The sequence below is a fragment of the Pelecanus crispus genome, chromosome 1 (assembly GCF_030463565.1).
Source record: "Pelecanus crispus isolate bPelCri1 chromosome 1, bPelCri1.pri, whole genome shotgun sequence".
In the NCBI taxonomy this organism is placed as follows: Eukaryota; Metazoa; Chordata; class Aves; order Pelecaniformes; family Pelecanidae; genus Pelecanus; species Pelecanus crispus.
The window spans coordinates 3,004,550-3,020,716 of NC_134643.1; the positions used below are offsets into that span (position 1 = coordinate 3,004,550).

General features: G+C 38.3%; 1 protein-coding gene across 3 annotated transcripts in view; it reads left to right on the forward strand.

The window, feature by feature from the left end:
• Window positions 1–16,167, forward strand: part of LOC104036152 (MICOS complex subunit Mic19) — a 162,691-nt gene that overhangs the window by 15,757 nt on the left and 130,767 nt on the right. For 2 of the 3 annotated variants that reach the window (XM_075711096.1, XM_075711104.1), the window contains exon 3: window positions 14,377–14,461. In XM_075711096.1, coding sequence (XP_075567211.1) covers window positions 14,377–14,461 — 85 coding nt within the window. Of the gene's footprint in view, window positions 1–14,376; window positions 14,466–16,167 lie in introns of all 3 variants that reach the window. The other variant, XM_075711110.1, reaches the window with a different exon arrangement.

Below are 16,167 nucleotides of genomic sequence, written 5' to 3' on the forward strand. Positions count from 1 at the left end.
GGGAAACTCCTCACTGGATGTGGACCTGCTGCAGAATGGTTACAAAGGTCTCTCTTTCCAGCAAGCACCCATACCTTTTCCATCATTATTGTCTTTTCCTAGTTTAACTGTAGATTTGCCTCTCTGAATCCTGTATCATTCCCCTTCTAACTTACCAGTGCTTTGAAATTTCTGTATTCATCTTTCCATCCTCCTTCTTACTGGATTTCTGCACTAGTCCCTTCCCTTCAAAAGGGCTGGTCTCCTCGGCCAGGAAGGGAATGGTACCTCTGGCTGTGTCTGCCTGTGCATAACCCTGTCTGGAAAAAAAGAGCATTACTGGTGAGAAAGGAAAGATGTTCTGATGGTAGGGTTGAGCTTGGAGGAGATAATGATATATGGAGACTTGCAGCAAGAGCTTCTGCAGCCATACCTGATGCATATAGAATCATTTAGGTTGGAAAAGACCCTTAAGATCAATGAGTCCAACTGTAGAAAGGCAGAGGTGGGGGAATCTTGGAGAGTCAAAAGTCTGCGGAAAGGCCATCAGTGAGCCTGGGGGATTTGGGAGAGCTCAGGTCAACATGAAGCGGGGAGATGCTTTGGGGCAATGCATGCAAATAGGCCAGACTAGGTTTTGGAAGGCCCTGGAGCTGGTAGTTGTGCTGCTGTTCTGGGCATACTTTCTGATGCTTGGCTGTCACAGGCATTTGAAACGCAGCAGCCGAAGGGAAGGAGCTGGGTGCAGAAAGTCACCATTCTTTAAGAACAGCAGTGAGGTAGGAGAAACAGGCAGTTGCTCCACTCTTTAGTAAAATTCAAAGATAACATTAAATTTGACATGTCTTGTGATAGCTTTAAGTAACAGAGTAGTTGCAAATTAGTGGTGGATGCAGGTTTTGATGTGTGATAATATTAGTACAGGATGGTCATTTGGAACCACAGTCTTGGAGCATTATCTACCCCTTGGGAGGCTGGGAGACCTGCGAGTTACGCCCTACTACAGGACAGGTAGGCAAAACTCTCCTGCAGTAAGTTGTGCTACTGATCAGTCAATACAAGCGTGCTGGTGGGCAGTCACTGTGCATAACTCCAGGCCAGCCATAAAATTCACCTTCTTTGCTCAGATAGTACCGTGACACGAGAGGAGGTAGGGTTCTTGTGTATACAAGAGGAATAGAACCTAAATCCACAAGAAGCCAGGTTATCATTAGTTTAGTTGCTCGTGGGAAGGAAAATACTGTTGGCTTTTAATTTCACAAAGCAGAGAGAGAATTTCCTTTGGCATTTGGAACTGTGAGTATGCAGCTGGCTTTGGAAATAGTGTAAGCAGTAGTGAAGGGGTTGAATTTCAGAAGGCTGATGAAGCACCATCGTCGTGAAGCTGTATCCTCCAGCAAATACCACTCTTTGGTTATCTTTATGTTTATTTGCCTTGCCCCTCTTTCTCCTGATTGATTGTTCACATTGGTTTGCTACAAAAGGACAAGCTCTGTTATACAGCATGATAAGATCGTTTAAAGTTACCGATACGTGAGCATGAATGGAACATGAAATTTCAGTTCAGGTTGAAAAGTTAGGTGAATAAAAATTCATATTTTGCAAACACTTATTTGTAGAAAAAGAAAAAAGGAGGGGGACTTGTTCCTTATAAGTGTGTACAGTCATTTGCACTGTACGGAATGCACAATATCAGAAAATAACATTATTCTTTATCCTATTACCTATTCACGTTAACTCATGCCATTCAGTCACTCATTAGAAGTCTTCACTTACCTTCTTTGGGTAGCGAGGCCAGTTCCCTGTGCTTTGAACCACATTTATGTAAAAGTAGGGCCCCAGCCACACAAACAGTTGGCACACGGACATTTGACAATAAAATTCAGTGCCTAGAGCTAGCTACTCTGAACCTGTGTTCCCACCAATGGAAAGGTGTGTGAAAATATCCTCAACAGAAGGCTTCCTCGTTTGGAGTGACAAGCAGCTTTGTGAATCTTCTTATTCCTGTCCAAAGTGACTGCAATCCAGAGCTGTAATTGGGTAAAACTGACTTTTCAGTGCCACTGATAGTGAGCAATGACAGCTGGAGAATCCTCTTTAAAGATGATGGTGGTAGATGAACTGAACATCAAAATTTGTTATTTATGTAGCCTTGACACTATGGAGAGTCCCATTTGGGAGTGCTGCCTGTGCAATAGCAGTTAGTAATTCTTTGCAATTAGTGGTGACTTCAAAATGTAAAACTAAAGCAATGTTTTAGTTTTTAAACCCTTTTACCTAGCTGTTATGTGCAGAAATACATTATTATTGCACTGTCCTCTATAGTGGTAGAAGATGTTCATTGAAATACATGTGGTGAAAGAATTTGGAAATTATTTTGTCCAAGAAAATAAAAGGGATACCAGTAAATTTCCCCATACTGTCAGATAAAATAGCTTTACAATAAACTTATGAACCATAAAGATCAGGAACTGGACAACTTAAATTGTTCTGAAAGAACACTGTATGCTTAATCCTGTTGAAAGCAGACTCATAAAATCCTTCCCATCACTGCTTACAGTATGATTTTTTTTTTAAATGTTGAATTAAGGAATCCTGATGCTTTTATCCATTGTATTCAGCAAGGAAAGCTTTACAGTGTATGTATAGTAGGAATTACTAGCACAGGCAGCTGAAATAGCAAGTGTCTCAACTGTTGTATTCAATCTAAGGGTATTCTGCCAGTGATAGGCTTGTAAAGGTACGTGATGCTTCTGTTTAATTGTATTTTTTTTAATTATTGAAAATGAACAGGACACCAAAATGACTTATGGCTAAATAGCTGCTGAAATAAGTTATTTCATATATATACACTTATATTATGGAGGTGGGTGAGAAGGATGGGTTATTAAGAAGGTTTGGTTGAAATGATTCACAGCCTTGTATGGGCATTGAGAACAATTTTGAAAGTTACAATAAAACTTCATGTAGTCATGTAGCTGGCACAGCAGGAACTCCTAGAAAAAGTAAAAATTCGGTATACTTTTATGTTAACTGGCTTCTTTAACTCAATCAACTTATTGGTGGTAAATGGCTTATTTTATTAGCTGTCACATGTTTCAAGATATATTACCCATGTTTCATGTTTCTTCTCTTGCACTACTTCCCTCTATCTGTCACCTGTTATATCTGACTTAAGTCCTCTAAGACAGGGTGTTTGTTCTGTGTCAAGTATACATATTTTTTGCAATGAATTCTGAGTTTCTGGAAGAAAATGCTTGACAGATTTTTGAGGATTCACTATACTGCATTGAAATTCCCGTAACACTTTTTTTTTTTTTTTGAATAATCATGAAGTCTGATGGAAGAATCGCACAAATACACAATTTTAAAATTTGTGGTGAGAACCTCTGTCAATTCTGCCACCGCGATTGTCGTGACTCCAGGACATCTCTCCCTGCCTGCATTCAGGGCTGACAGCCTGAGCTTAGCAGGAACGGAGGAGAGGTTGATATGTTTTCTGGGCGATATGAAGACCCAGACTGAGCATTGCATGAGGATTTTGTAGCGAAGAGCTTGCGCGTTTATTTTTAACCCATCAGTGACTGGAAGGGTGAAGACTGAAGTGACTGTGCAGGGTCTTTGGTGCGGCAGGATGGTCTGGTCCTGCATAGACCTTTGGTCGCGTGTCCTCGCTTCTCGGCTCCTACCACTTCATTCTCCTATGCTCCGTTCTTCTTTGTGTATTGGTTAAAAGATCTAATTCGAAGTTTAGCCTTGGCATTTTGTATTTTTTATTTTTCTGTCTTCCTGTGGAACATCCATTTCTGTTTACTTGATTTTTCTGTTAGCTTGTTAGAATGTAACCTTGGACATGCTAGGAAGTAATGAAAATTCTCTGCTTTGCTTGTTTAGGTGCGAATCTCAGTAATGAGTTATTCTTGTTAAATATAGCTGTTAAGCACAGGCAGATAGAACCCAATTCAAAGAATTGCAGGGGAAAACCTTGTAATCCAGCTCTCCCCTGTTTTTTCCAGCCCCCCTTGTAAGTTGTTGGAATTTACTGCTAAAGTTACAACAATAATGGGGTACTGAAAAGAGGATGTTCCAAATATAATATGAAGTAACTTTGCTTTGCTATTTCTAGATAATGTTCCATCTTGTTTCTAATTCAAATTAGTATAAATTGATTGATAGCCACATTTACATTGTAAAATAGGTAATGTAATATATGCAAGAGCGCCTTTGGAAACTAAAATATTAAATATTTTTAAATTATGCACTCTTAATTGCATTGTTTTTGTATTTAATTATCCTATGAGCTTGTTTAAGTATTGCTGCACATTACCAATATTTAACAGTTAGTACAAATTTCTGTCCTTGGAGGCACACTGTATGTTTGTACCAAATCCGTGATTGTAGAAAGTGCCTGTAATTCTGAATTTAAATGGAAGAGTTGTTCTATGTGGTGTTAGTTAAATTTGTTTGAGTCTGAAAATAGAATTTATTCTTAAGAATGCTATTCTTTTAAAATAATAATTAAATTAAAAAAAAAAAAAACAACCAAAAACCACACCCAAACAACAGCCTGCCGTGATCCATGGCTCATAATAAATAAATTTGGGAAATGTTTAATAAGGTCACTCATGAAAGCGACTGTTCTGGCACATACAGATACTTGTTTCTGATAGTTCACTTGTACATATAGCAGAAAACTTCCTGAGGGTCTCTAAGTAACTTATTTCTGGAGTTTTTTCTTTAGTGCTGGTGGAATGAAGGGGTGGTTCATTATTTTTTCCATTGAGTGTAAGGCTAATTTGGACTATTGATAGTACCAGATTAAAGACCAGGTACAACAGTGTTTGAGAACCATTAATTTTTTTAAAAATGCTGTATGCCAGGAATACTGATGTACTAACCGTTAAAACACTTCCTTGTTTCCTCTTGTTTTCTGTTACCAGCAAAGCCAGGCTCTTTCAAAAATAATAATTAAAGAAGGAAGAGTGTATTTAATGGTGTCATTGACTTATGACCTAATTTAAGCACACTAAATGTATTTGCTATGGCTGTAATTGACACTGAAATCATACAGTTTGATGTCCAGACTAGAAGCCTTACTATTTTCTTTAGCGTGCAATGAATATTTATATGGCTTATGTCCAGGATAAGAGTGCCTTGACGGTGTTACTGATATCCAAAGTGAACTGAAGTATGTAATGCCACCAGCGAATTTTATGCTCGTAAGAGTTACCCAACTGACAGCTCTGATGAACTGAAGCTTCTACGTATGCATAGACAGCACGCAGCACGGGTAGGCTTAGATGGACTGTCTCGTATTGATTTACCAGTACACTTTAACCTGGACCTCAAGTAACCTATTTCAGGGGTGAGACAAATTTTGTTTCCATCATTAGTTGCTTGAGACAACTTTGAGAATGTCAGGAACGGTAACAATGTTTTCCTGTTGTTTAATTGAATAAGAAATAAAGTATATACTTCCCCCGCCCCTTGGTGTAGTGGAAATTACTGTATGCTACTTGAGTGCCTGTCATTTATATAGTTGGCTACTCTTTCTAAATTAAGATTAATGGATTTGATATTTTGTCTTTTCTCTGCTGTTCAACTTAAATGACTACTGTTGATACTGATGTTTTTTGTGTGATGTATGGAAGTCCAGGGGCTTGGACTAGATGACCTTTAAAGGTCCCTTCCAACCCAAACTATTCTGTGAATTTAGATATGGACCACACTGGAGTGTTTATTAAGTAGAAAGAATAAATTGAAGGTATTTGCATATTATAATATTTGGGTATTATGCATGTTAAATTGGATTGTGGGTGGGAAAAGTGTTGTAATTATGGAAGAACCATAATGTGCTTACAAGCCCACAGCTTGATGTTGTGATGGTACCAGGTTGCCGATGCATGATTTCTGATTCAATATTTATGACCGTTAATGCGCAGTTAGGAATTTTCCTTGTGACATCTTCATTAACTTTAATGTCTACAAAGCTGCAGTTGCCCTGCCAGCTACCGAGACAGATGATGGGTTTGAAGACAGCCCTAAGGTACGTTGTCCCAAGTGAGCTGCTTAATGTTCATACTTAATGTGCACAGGGACATGAGGACTGCCTTGTTGGATCAGATCGATGGTTTGAATGCCCTGATGCTCTGTTGCCAATACCAGATGCTACAGAGGTGAATGCAAGAAGTTCTGCAGTAAGCAATTGTGAAATAGTTTTTCCAGTAAAAAAGAAGTCTTCCTGTTTCTGGCAATGGTCGGTACATATCTCGAAGCGGTGCTCTCCAACTCCACTTTATGTATTACGCAGCCTGTTGATATTCTTTAGTCTTCCCACCCCGCCCTTGATTTTACTTGCTTTTGGCTTCAGCAAGAAGAGTTGACAACATATTGTCCACTGTGCATTTCAAATCTTACAAAAAAAAAAAAAAAAATCTTTTAAATGCTTCCCTATCAGCTTTGTTGTGAGCCTTTTTAACAGTGTGTGATGGAAGAATGAATAGAAGCCCAGAGCTGCCTATTTTACGTTACTATATTCTATACCATGTCTCTTCTCTGTGTTGAGCCATTTTGGGTTTTCTTTCCATTATTTCTATACACTTTCCCAAAGGACAGCAGTTGTGTGGTAGTGCCATACCTTTATCAGTTGCCTCTGATAACTTCTAAATCCATTAATCGCTTTCAGCCAAATTAACTAAGGAGCCGAAAGACTCAAGGCCCTGATGTTTCTGTAGGTTTTGATAAATCAAGGGCTAGATAAGAAAAGAGACAATAAGACAAATGCCTTTATGGAGAGAGAGAAGGTCTTCAGCTGCCTGGGCTGTTTTGCTGAAGGTTTACCACTCCGCACATATGCTGTGGCTGGCAGATTGACACATGTTCTGCAAAAGCAACTACAGCCTGTGCTGTGTATCACCAAGCCAAGCTAGGAGAGAGTGCTGAAATTTGGAGACTGGAGAAGTGCTCAAGGAAGACGGTGTTGCAGGGACAAGAGAGATCAGCTTGACTTAACGTGAGGGGGCAGAGAAACATGCAATGCGGATCTGTTAGAAACCGGTCTATGTTAGTGCTTCTGATGCCAACCCCCCCCCCCAACCCCAAAACAAAACAGAAAAAAACCCAACAAAAAAAACCCACCAAACCCCAAACCTCTCACTTTTTCTATGCTTTGTTTCAAAGACTAAATTTTCTATTGGACAAAATAGTTTGGAGAACTTTTCAGAGTGGTTATTGTGTTAAGCCCGTAACTTGTAGTGGAACTGAAATAGATCTCGGCAAAGCTTATCCTTGGCTTTAACTGTTGAGTGGAAAGACTGATAAAACACTGTGTTTGAGGAAGTCTCGTAGCTATTTTTCATATTCTCTCTGTCTCATTCTTTATATATTCTATACTTATATTGGATCTTCTCTTCCCCCTATACCTTCTTCCCTCTCATGTCCAGCTGGCCATTAAACACATTTTCTTTGTGCAATACTCAGGACTTACATGTGATTGTGGCTGATTTAAAAACCAAGCAAAATGTAAGATAAAATCGCATTATGCTTTCTGGTTAGTGTGACTATTCATTTTTCAAAACTGAATTTGTATACCATTGTGCTGCTCAGCTTGCTTGGCCTTATTTTCTCCCTTTTAAAGTTTTCCAGTCTTACAAAGTCTTGATTAAAATGATTTTGGACTATTCATGTGCAGAGTTTAAAGTCTCTGTTTAGCTTTCCCATTGCTAGTCCTCTGTTTTGTCTTAGCCTGTTTCTAATCCATGACAGTAATTTACCACTCATTTTATAACTACCCTTTCCTAACAACCTCTACCGAGTGCTGATGTAAGATGAAATGAATCGCGTATGTAGCTTCTCGTTTGCTGTCTTGTTGATGCATTCAGACACTAACTTGAAGACTATGAATTCTGCTTTTGTGTATCTTACCCCTGCATTAGTCCTTTGGATTGCACCCAAGCCATGTACTTAATTTAAATGGCGTGGGTTGTCCTTCCTTGTGACTTGTTTATTTGAAGGTGGAAGGAACCAGTGTAGACCCAAATGCATTGTAGAGCTGCTTGGGTGAAGGAGTGGTGGTCTGAAACCTGAGAGGCTTGGAAGTACCCTTCCAGCAAGGAAGTTATTTAGAAGACAGAACCAGTCTCTTCATGGTGGTGCTTGGCATGAAGATGAGAAACAAGAGGCATATGCTGAAACAAGAGTGCTTTTGACCTGTAAGGAGAAGCTTTTTTGCCATTGGGTCCGTCAGGCATCAGAATGTATTGCCCAGAGGGGATGTGCTGTTTCCATCCTTGGAGGTATCTTTTGTAAAAGTAAATTTTTGTCAGTTTAAGGAAGGTGGTCAAATAGCCTGGAGAACATCTGTATGATTCTGTCTTGGCCTTCGAGAAGTTGCTTGCCAAAGGATGTCCTGTTCACTTTATTATTTTTATTAGCAAAGCTGAATGAAAAGGAAAAGTAGAACTGGTTTATTTTCTTTTTTTTTTTTTTGGTAAATCCATTTTCTGAGTATTATTTATCTAAGTATTTTCTAAAAGATGTTTGATTGTATCAAACCTAAGTATCTCTTCATTAATAACTTAATGCATTTGCCCTTTCGAGAGGATTTAGTTAAGGTGCCTGATAATAAATGCTGTTTCCATTAACGGCTTTTTGAAAATGCAAGACTAGCAGGCAGATTCCCAGCTCTGCAGGCTAGAGCCTATTTGATTAATTTGTCCATATTGTAGTCCTGATTTCTCAGGCTAACCTTTTTGAGGCTGCGGGTGTTGCTTTGCCTAATGTGTGGTGTTTGCAGCTTTGGGTGCCACCATCTTGCTGTAATCTTAGTATTGTGCTGAATGTTTTTTCTGTGCAGCAGCTGCTTTAGAGTGAGAGGAGAAAGGTATGGATTTACATCTTGTGACTAGCAAGGGCACAGGAGTTGGAGAAAAAGCTGATGGGAGTAGCTGAGTTGCACATGCCCTTATGCACCAACCTGTAGTAGACCTAGGAGATAAAACTGCTGATTGCTTCTCAAGAATTGTCATCATCATGTGAAGCTCTTGGCTTTGCTGTGGTACTGCTAGTGGATGGCCTTTGAAGTTCCAAGGTGAAGTGCATATATAATATGCACTTCAGTAACTGTTGGTAAGTGTGTAAGCTCTTCAGTAACCTTAGCTCTTCCGTCCTCATCAGTTGTCCCTGTAATTATTCAAAGCGTTTTGGACCCTGGGAAACGTATCGGGCGTATGCTTTCTTATTCATTTGATTTTGAAGCACAAGTGGAGAATCAATACTAAGGGCTAAGCAATGGCTTTGCACACTCTTTTTGTTTAATTGGTTTGGGTTTTTTCTTTTTTTTTCTTTTTCAACAGCAATCAGGTTAGTCTTTACCTGGACTACAGAAAACAGGATCGTATGTCTACAAGTGGCTCCTGAAACCATTTTTATAGGTTTTGTGGTCTTTTGAAAAGGTAGCAGAATAAGCCTCCTTCAGGTTTGCAAAAGGGTGTTGGATGGCTAGGAATCTGAGTGTCTTCCTTGTCTGGAAAAGGCTCAATGGAAAAGTGTTGAAACATGGCCATGAGGAGAATGCTCTTATGCTTCTGTAACTGCCAGCCTGCTCTGCATTCTTTTCCAAATAAAACCCTGTGCTGGTGAGAGGTACTCTCACACCCTTTCACTCCTCACATCTGTCTGAAGGCATAAAGCCAGCTGGAATGATTTGGTAGAAAACTTGAGTAAATGTGCTGTAACTTTTACTCTGGAAGTTGCCTCTCTTCTATATGTTGGGCATGGTCACAGATGTTGGCCAATAGATATGTATTGGACATAACTTATAGTCTCTTCAGATCTAATCTTTGTCTGTCTTGTCCTGTTTCTTCCATGTACTTAAAGCTTTGTTTTAAACGTGAAAAAAGCTCAATTTACCTTTCTGTGTGTGTGTATGGGAAGTGGAAGTTAACCGAACTTAATAGGTTTATTATCTTTTGCTTGCAGTATGTGAAATAGGGTTAAGTAATAATAATTGGTTAATTTATATGTACTTTTTTAAAGTTAGAATCTGTGCATGAAGGGGAGGAAATATGTCATGCATTTGCACTGCGCTATAATATTAGGTATAAACGACTGTGTCTTTCAAACTTTTCCAAAAGAGTAGGTGGACAAATAAGAAATGTCAGGTTATTGCATCCTGGAGGCCATCAAAATGGCAAAATGTCCTTGTCTGTTGACAGTCGCTGCTTGGTCTGGCAAGATGCAGGGAAGAGCTTTGTGTTTTTTATCATATACTGGTATTCTGTGTCTGCGGTGTTCCGTGGAACAGTCTGGTCAGTCTTTTAAGCATTGTGCAACCTGCTGCTCGGTCTGAGCATGGTAATGAGCCCATTGGCAATGCAGCTGGTGGTGCTCCATTTCCATTATCCTGAAGAGAATACTGCTTATCAGACACCTATCAGCATCCACCCTTCACATGCTAAGAGGACAGAGAAGAGTTATTTGTGGCTGTAGCACTATGGCTTTTTGAGTAGAGTTCCTGTTACTGGCCATCTATCTAAATTGTCTTATGATGTGAGCTGTGCATTAGCAGATTCAGACCTGGGAAATGGTGGAGCTGCGTTCATTTTACGCTCTTGTAGGAGCATAAGAAAGCACTGCGATGTAAGTGTGACCTTCCTAAATGTACTTGCCTGACAATCTTCCAAATTTGTCTGCTCTGGGATGCACTTACTATGAAGTTGACACTGATTTCAGTATCCTGAAGAACGTAAAATACTAAAGGGGTGGTGGTGGGAATGGTTGCATAATTTTTGGCAACTGCTGTATACTTATCATCTCTGGATCACGCTTATTTTAGCAGTCCTGCACCCACCAGGTTCTAATACTCTCTAATAAATTAATGGTCAGCTGTCTGTTTTTAATGCCCTATAGTCTTAGCAGAGATTGCCATCAGAGAGAAATGTTACTGCTTTTATCTAGAAACAGTTCCTTTTTTTTTTTTTCCTGATCCTCTTTCTAATAAATTAACTTTTCTCTTTTTAAATGCTTCTTCCTCTGGAACAAATCCCTCCTACTTGTCAAACTGCAATTTTTTTACAGAAACATCATAAAGTTCCCATTTGGGAGCTACCCACTTATATCTTACAATAATTCTATTGAATGATCTATAGCTCCACTTTTATTCCCTATTAGTGTTTGGCTGATCGATGGGTAACCTAATTGATTGTTAAGGTCAAATGTCTTTATTGGCTGATGTCTGAATCTTTTCTCATTATGACTTAAAAAAAACATTCTATGGTCTATTAGAGTTCTTGTGCTCATTTTTGCACACAGGAACAATAAACTTCATGATGTAGATGCTAGTGAACGATATACTTATGCAATGTTTTGTGTATTCTCAGGTGCAGTATTAAAAGGACGTGAAATATTGAGGTATCTGGGTTAAGCAGAACTGCACTAAAACACTTGATCATGGCTTTTCAGATTGGTCTGTGAATAAGGTAGCTGTGATGTGAAATAAATTCTTTGCTTTTATGACAGCTTAATCATTTCTAAGTGTACAAATGCAGAACCTTAACTGCTCTCATTTTGGCTTGTGATGCTTGCTGAGGTGTGGGGGAGATTAATGTGTGCTGCAGCACAGAAACAGGATCATTGTGATTGCCTGGTATTTTTCTAAACTTTTTTTTCTCTCTCTTGTGGCAATACAGTTCACTGTGCCTAGCTGATCTTTGTTTGGAAATGTGCAGGTGTGCTGTAACAACTCAGTGTCTTCTCAGAGAGTATCCTCGTGCCTCAGAGGAGAAAATAGCGGAGCAGTGTCAACAGTCAGTAGAGAGAGTCCCAATAAAATGGGGTTTTGCTTTTTCATCCAGGGTTTGTGATGGTAATCTGTTACAAGATCCATATTGACCTCTGAAATTTCATGTATGTTAATGTATTTTTAGGCTGGGGTCTCACTGGCCATTCACAAGTGTCCCCTCGCTTTCCCCAACGCAACTGTTTCTGTCATCTAAGCATTTGCTGCATCTGGCAGGACGGATATCGATTCATTCTGCTTTACCTAAGGTGCTTATAACTGAATTAGTTGGCCAAGACTCCCATATAGTCGATGAAGCTGCTTCATTCATTCACAAAATTCACTATTTTAAAGGTCTATTTTAGGATGAGAAGAATTGCATGCTGGGCTCTATTAACTATAATGGGAATGTGGGCTAATGATGTTAAATAATATTTGCAGATAAAGCCAACTCCTGGAGACGAGGTCACCGAGATACATGGCTATTTGTTGCTGGCTTTTTTTGTGTGTGTCTCTTTTTTGAGAATTTGATTGCTGCCTAATGTAAACCAAATAACTGGTTCTAGAATTGGAAGCTGTCCCAGTTTTGTCTTTTAATCGCTAGACACCCTCTAAAGCACTTTTTCTTTAGCTTAATTTGCAAACAAACAAACAAAAAAAACCCCAAAACAACAACCCCCACCCCAAATTGAGGTTGTATCTGCTTAAATTAGGTGGTAGTTTGGTGATTAGAGTACTTTACTGGAGTATATGTGGCATGTGGACTCAAACCTGTCCGTCTTAGGAGGGTCTGAACTCCAGAAATTCCATTTTCTGGGGAAATGCTGTGAGTACCAGCTTTCTGTGAAGGGGGAGGCCGACAGCTTTTCCCTCTCTGCCCCACTGTGTCCACAAGTTTCCGACCGCTAACAGTTGTTGAATGCTGTCCCTGTGCATAAATACTTAATACGAATGCAACCTCTAAGGAGACTGCTCGTTGTCTTGCAATTGCTTCATGTCTTATGTTGGCTGAAGATGGAGTTCTCCGGGTTTTTAGCTACCTAAGCAAGTGTTTTTTGCACTGCTTCTGAGGGCAGACGAGGGGCTTGCATCACTTTCTTGAATTTAACATCCATATTATGCTCAACTGATAGGCATTTTGGAGTGAGATTATGTGTCTTTTAGCTCTATGGTTCCATAGGGTGGAATTTGAGCCAGATGCTTCCTATAAATAAGGGAATTATCTGTATGCCTGTAACAGCTCAGCTAGTGTAGGTATACCTTTATTCCAGACAGGCAGGTCTAGATTAGGATTTATATTGGAATAAACCTGGAAATAATGACTTGATTTTTTAAAAAATCTTTCTACAGTTGTTTTCTTTTCCACCTATAGGAAAAGTCACTCTTCTTGATTGCTACAAATCAGTGTTTTATGCAAAGTTAACAGCTGTTCTGCTGAAGTTGGTATAACTTTTGGTTACCAAGGTACTACATTTTCTGAAATGGAAAGTGTTCGTTCTTACTAGGTGACTGGGTATTTAATTTTTTTTTTTAACTTTCTTTAATTCCTGCTATGTGTGTGTCAAGTTCTACTTGGATAGAGTGAAAACAAAACCGTGTTCAAAGTTGGATTGGTTTTTTTTTAGGGTGGTTTTTTTTGGGGGGGGGGGGGGGGGGGGGGGGGTAGGTTGTATAATTTTTTTTTTTTTTCCCCGGCCTGGAACAACCTTTTCAGTATGATTTCTTCTGAAATTCTCTTGAAACATGTTTTATTGCTACAACTTCTATCAAAGGAAGAAACAACAAACTATTCCGATCTCCTTGGGTCAGATTTTTCAGAAGTAGGCAGTTGCCTATAGCTGTGGAGATAGTTAATGCTGAACGGCATCAGTGTAGTAGCTTGCATGGCTGAGCCCTTGGATATCAAAGAGTTGGGAATGGACCTGTTCTGCATTTCAAAACCTTACTGAATGGATTTTGGTAGTCATATAGATGTCTTTCAAGTTTGTAGGATTAATGGCTCTCATACTTTTCTACCATTGTGTGGAAAAGTTTATTCATAGACTTGAAGAAGTTGTTTCCCTGTTTTTTTTTTTTAGTTCTTAACCAGACTTTCAACAAATTCATCTGACATAATATAAATTAAGAAAATATTTCCACGTCCGCTTGTTTAAACAAAATTGGGAGAATTTGAGGCAAAATCTTTTTCTAACAATAGAAACTAGAAGTATGGATATCTAGGATGTTGTAAAAGCTTTGCTGGGTAAAATATGCATCTGAAAATACTTGATTCATTACACAGGAAGATGTTTCCCTGGGTTCCATATGAATAAAAAGCAGCATTTTATGACTACTATTTAGGTTTCTTAAGAAAAATGTATTTCATTTAATATATACTGTAAGTTTTTTAATTTTCAAAAGATTCCACTAATTGAGAAGTTGTTTAATAGGAGTAATTTTTAAAGGTTCTCTAGTGTTGTATGCTAGAATTTGAAAGGTGGTTAAACTGCAATAAAGCACTCCGACTGCTTTATAGAAAAAAGAAGATAAATAAAATAGAGCACTGTATTATGCAGTTGTTTCTGTAATTAGGAATATGTTGTGTTCTGTTAGCATTTCATTTAATTTTCTTTTAATTGTAGCTAATGATGAAGAACTAAAGAAAAGAATAGCTGAAGAACTGGCATTAGAACGAGCCAGGAGAGACTCTGAAGCTCAAAAGAGAAGGTTGGTTTGTTAATAACAATATTTAAAACAAACATGTACTTAATGCTTTTATTACTGTTATTTATCTACTTACTATAAACAGTTGAATTTTGTGCCCCAAGACAGAATGGTAGGTAAGACCATTGGGTGATATAGCAAGTTTTACATGTTAAAACAACAAATTAACTGCAATTTCCTTGTAAGAGCTGATACAAAGTGTTGATCTAAATCCCTTTTGACCTCATAAACCTGACTCTCTTTTGCAGTCTTTTAAGTTCAATCTTTGTTGATTTTCTTCTGAGTCCAAATACTTGCTTTGCGGTGTAGAGCTAGAAATGGCTCGAGAGCAATGCAGAGGTGGGTTACTTATAACCCCTCTGTTTGTTCAAAAGGTAAATTTTAACAGCAGCAGAAATGGTAATTCTTGTTATTTCTGTGAATTCTAGGTATTTCTGTGAGCTGCAGTATGTTTAGAACTGCTTTAATAGTGCAGCATAGTGCTTTGAGGCTACAAAGTACTGTATTAAACCAGTTTACTAGTAGAAAACCCTTTTGATATCCTTTCTGTATATCGAAACATTACTTATGCACATGTTTATGGAGATTGTAGTTGCTGTGAAAGACTGGGTAGAGTCACACAGAATGCACCGGCAGGCTTTGGATGCAGCGCTTTTGAAATATACTGTGCAATGTTTAGTATGGTACTGTGGGATTATTAGCAATTAAAACAATTCCTCTTGGAATTTGAAATCGAGTTTGGCTGTATGGTGAATTTGGTGGACTTGTGTGTTAATTCGTACTTTCTTTCAGTGATTTTTCCTAAATAGATAATATGACACACTGAATATAAATATTAACCTACACATTGTCCTCCATTCTGAGAATGGGAAGAAAGGCTCATTATGATGAATTAAAAAAAAGTAGAATGTAATTAGTACTACTTAAACTGTCTGCATATATATCAGTTGTTTCCTGCGCATCATTATATTGTTATTTAATTGAGTTAGGTTGATGGAGTGTATAATTAGATAGGACTATATAAATGTCCCAGGAAGAAATCAGGCTTTTTTTTTTTTTTTTGATAATCAGCAATAAAGGAAATCAATATGTTACAGTGAAATCTCTCCTCTCTAGAACTGGGCTTTGACAGGAAAACTTGTGTTACATTTGAGCTTAATGTTGACTGCTCAAGAGTTCAGCTGAATGTGATTACAGTATGGAAATATTTGTTTTGTAACTTCGGTATTTTGCCGTTTGTCACTTTTCAGTAATTTTCATTAAGTATTCTGTAACTCAGTTTTCACGGGTTGTGCATTGATCTATGAAAGGTAGGGAGCAGGCTGGCTTGTCGTATACCTGATTTTGTATTTTGTAGGGAGTAATGCAGGCAGTCTTCCCTTTTTTGGCGAAGGATTAGTGAGGAAGATATTACATATTAAAAGGATCCTGTAAAATATTTTTGTCTTAAAATTAGGTTGAAGAATCTGTGCTTTTGAAATGTAAACTATGAAAATAAATTAAAATATAAAGAATAAAATGACAAACATCAAGTCTTGTTAACGGTTTCAATCCTTTTCTAGTTCTGATTTTTTTAGCAATAAGCAAGGATTTCTTATGCTTTCTACATGGTATAAAAATATATTTTAACCAGATTGTAGAAGCTCTTTTCATGTTGGATGAAACAACTTTAAAAGATGCAGATGTGTACTTAGCTATTACTTGAGGTC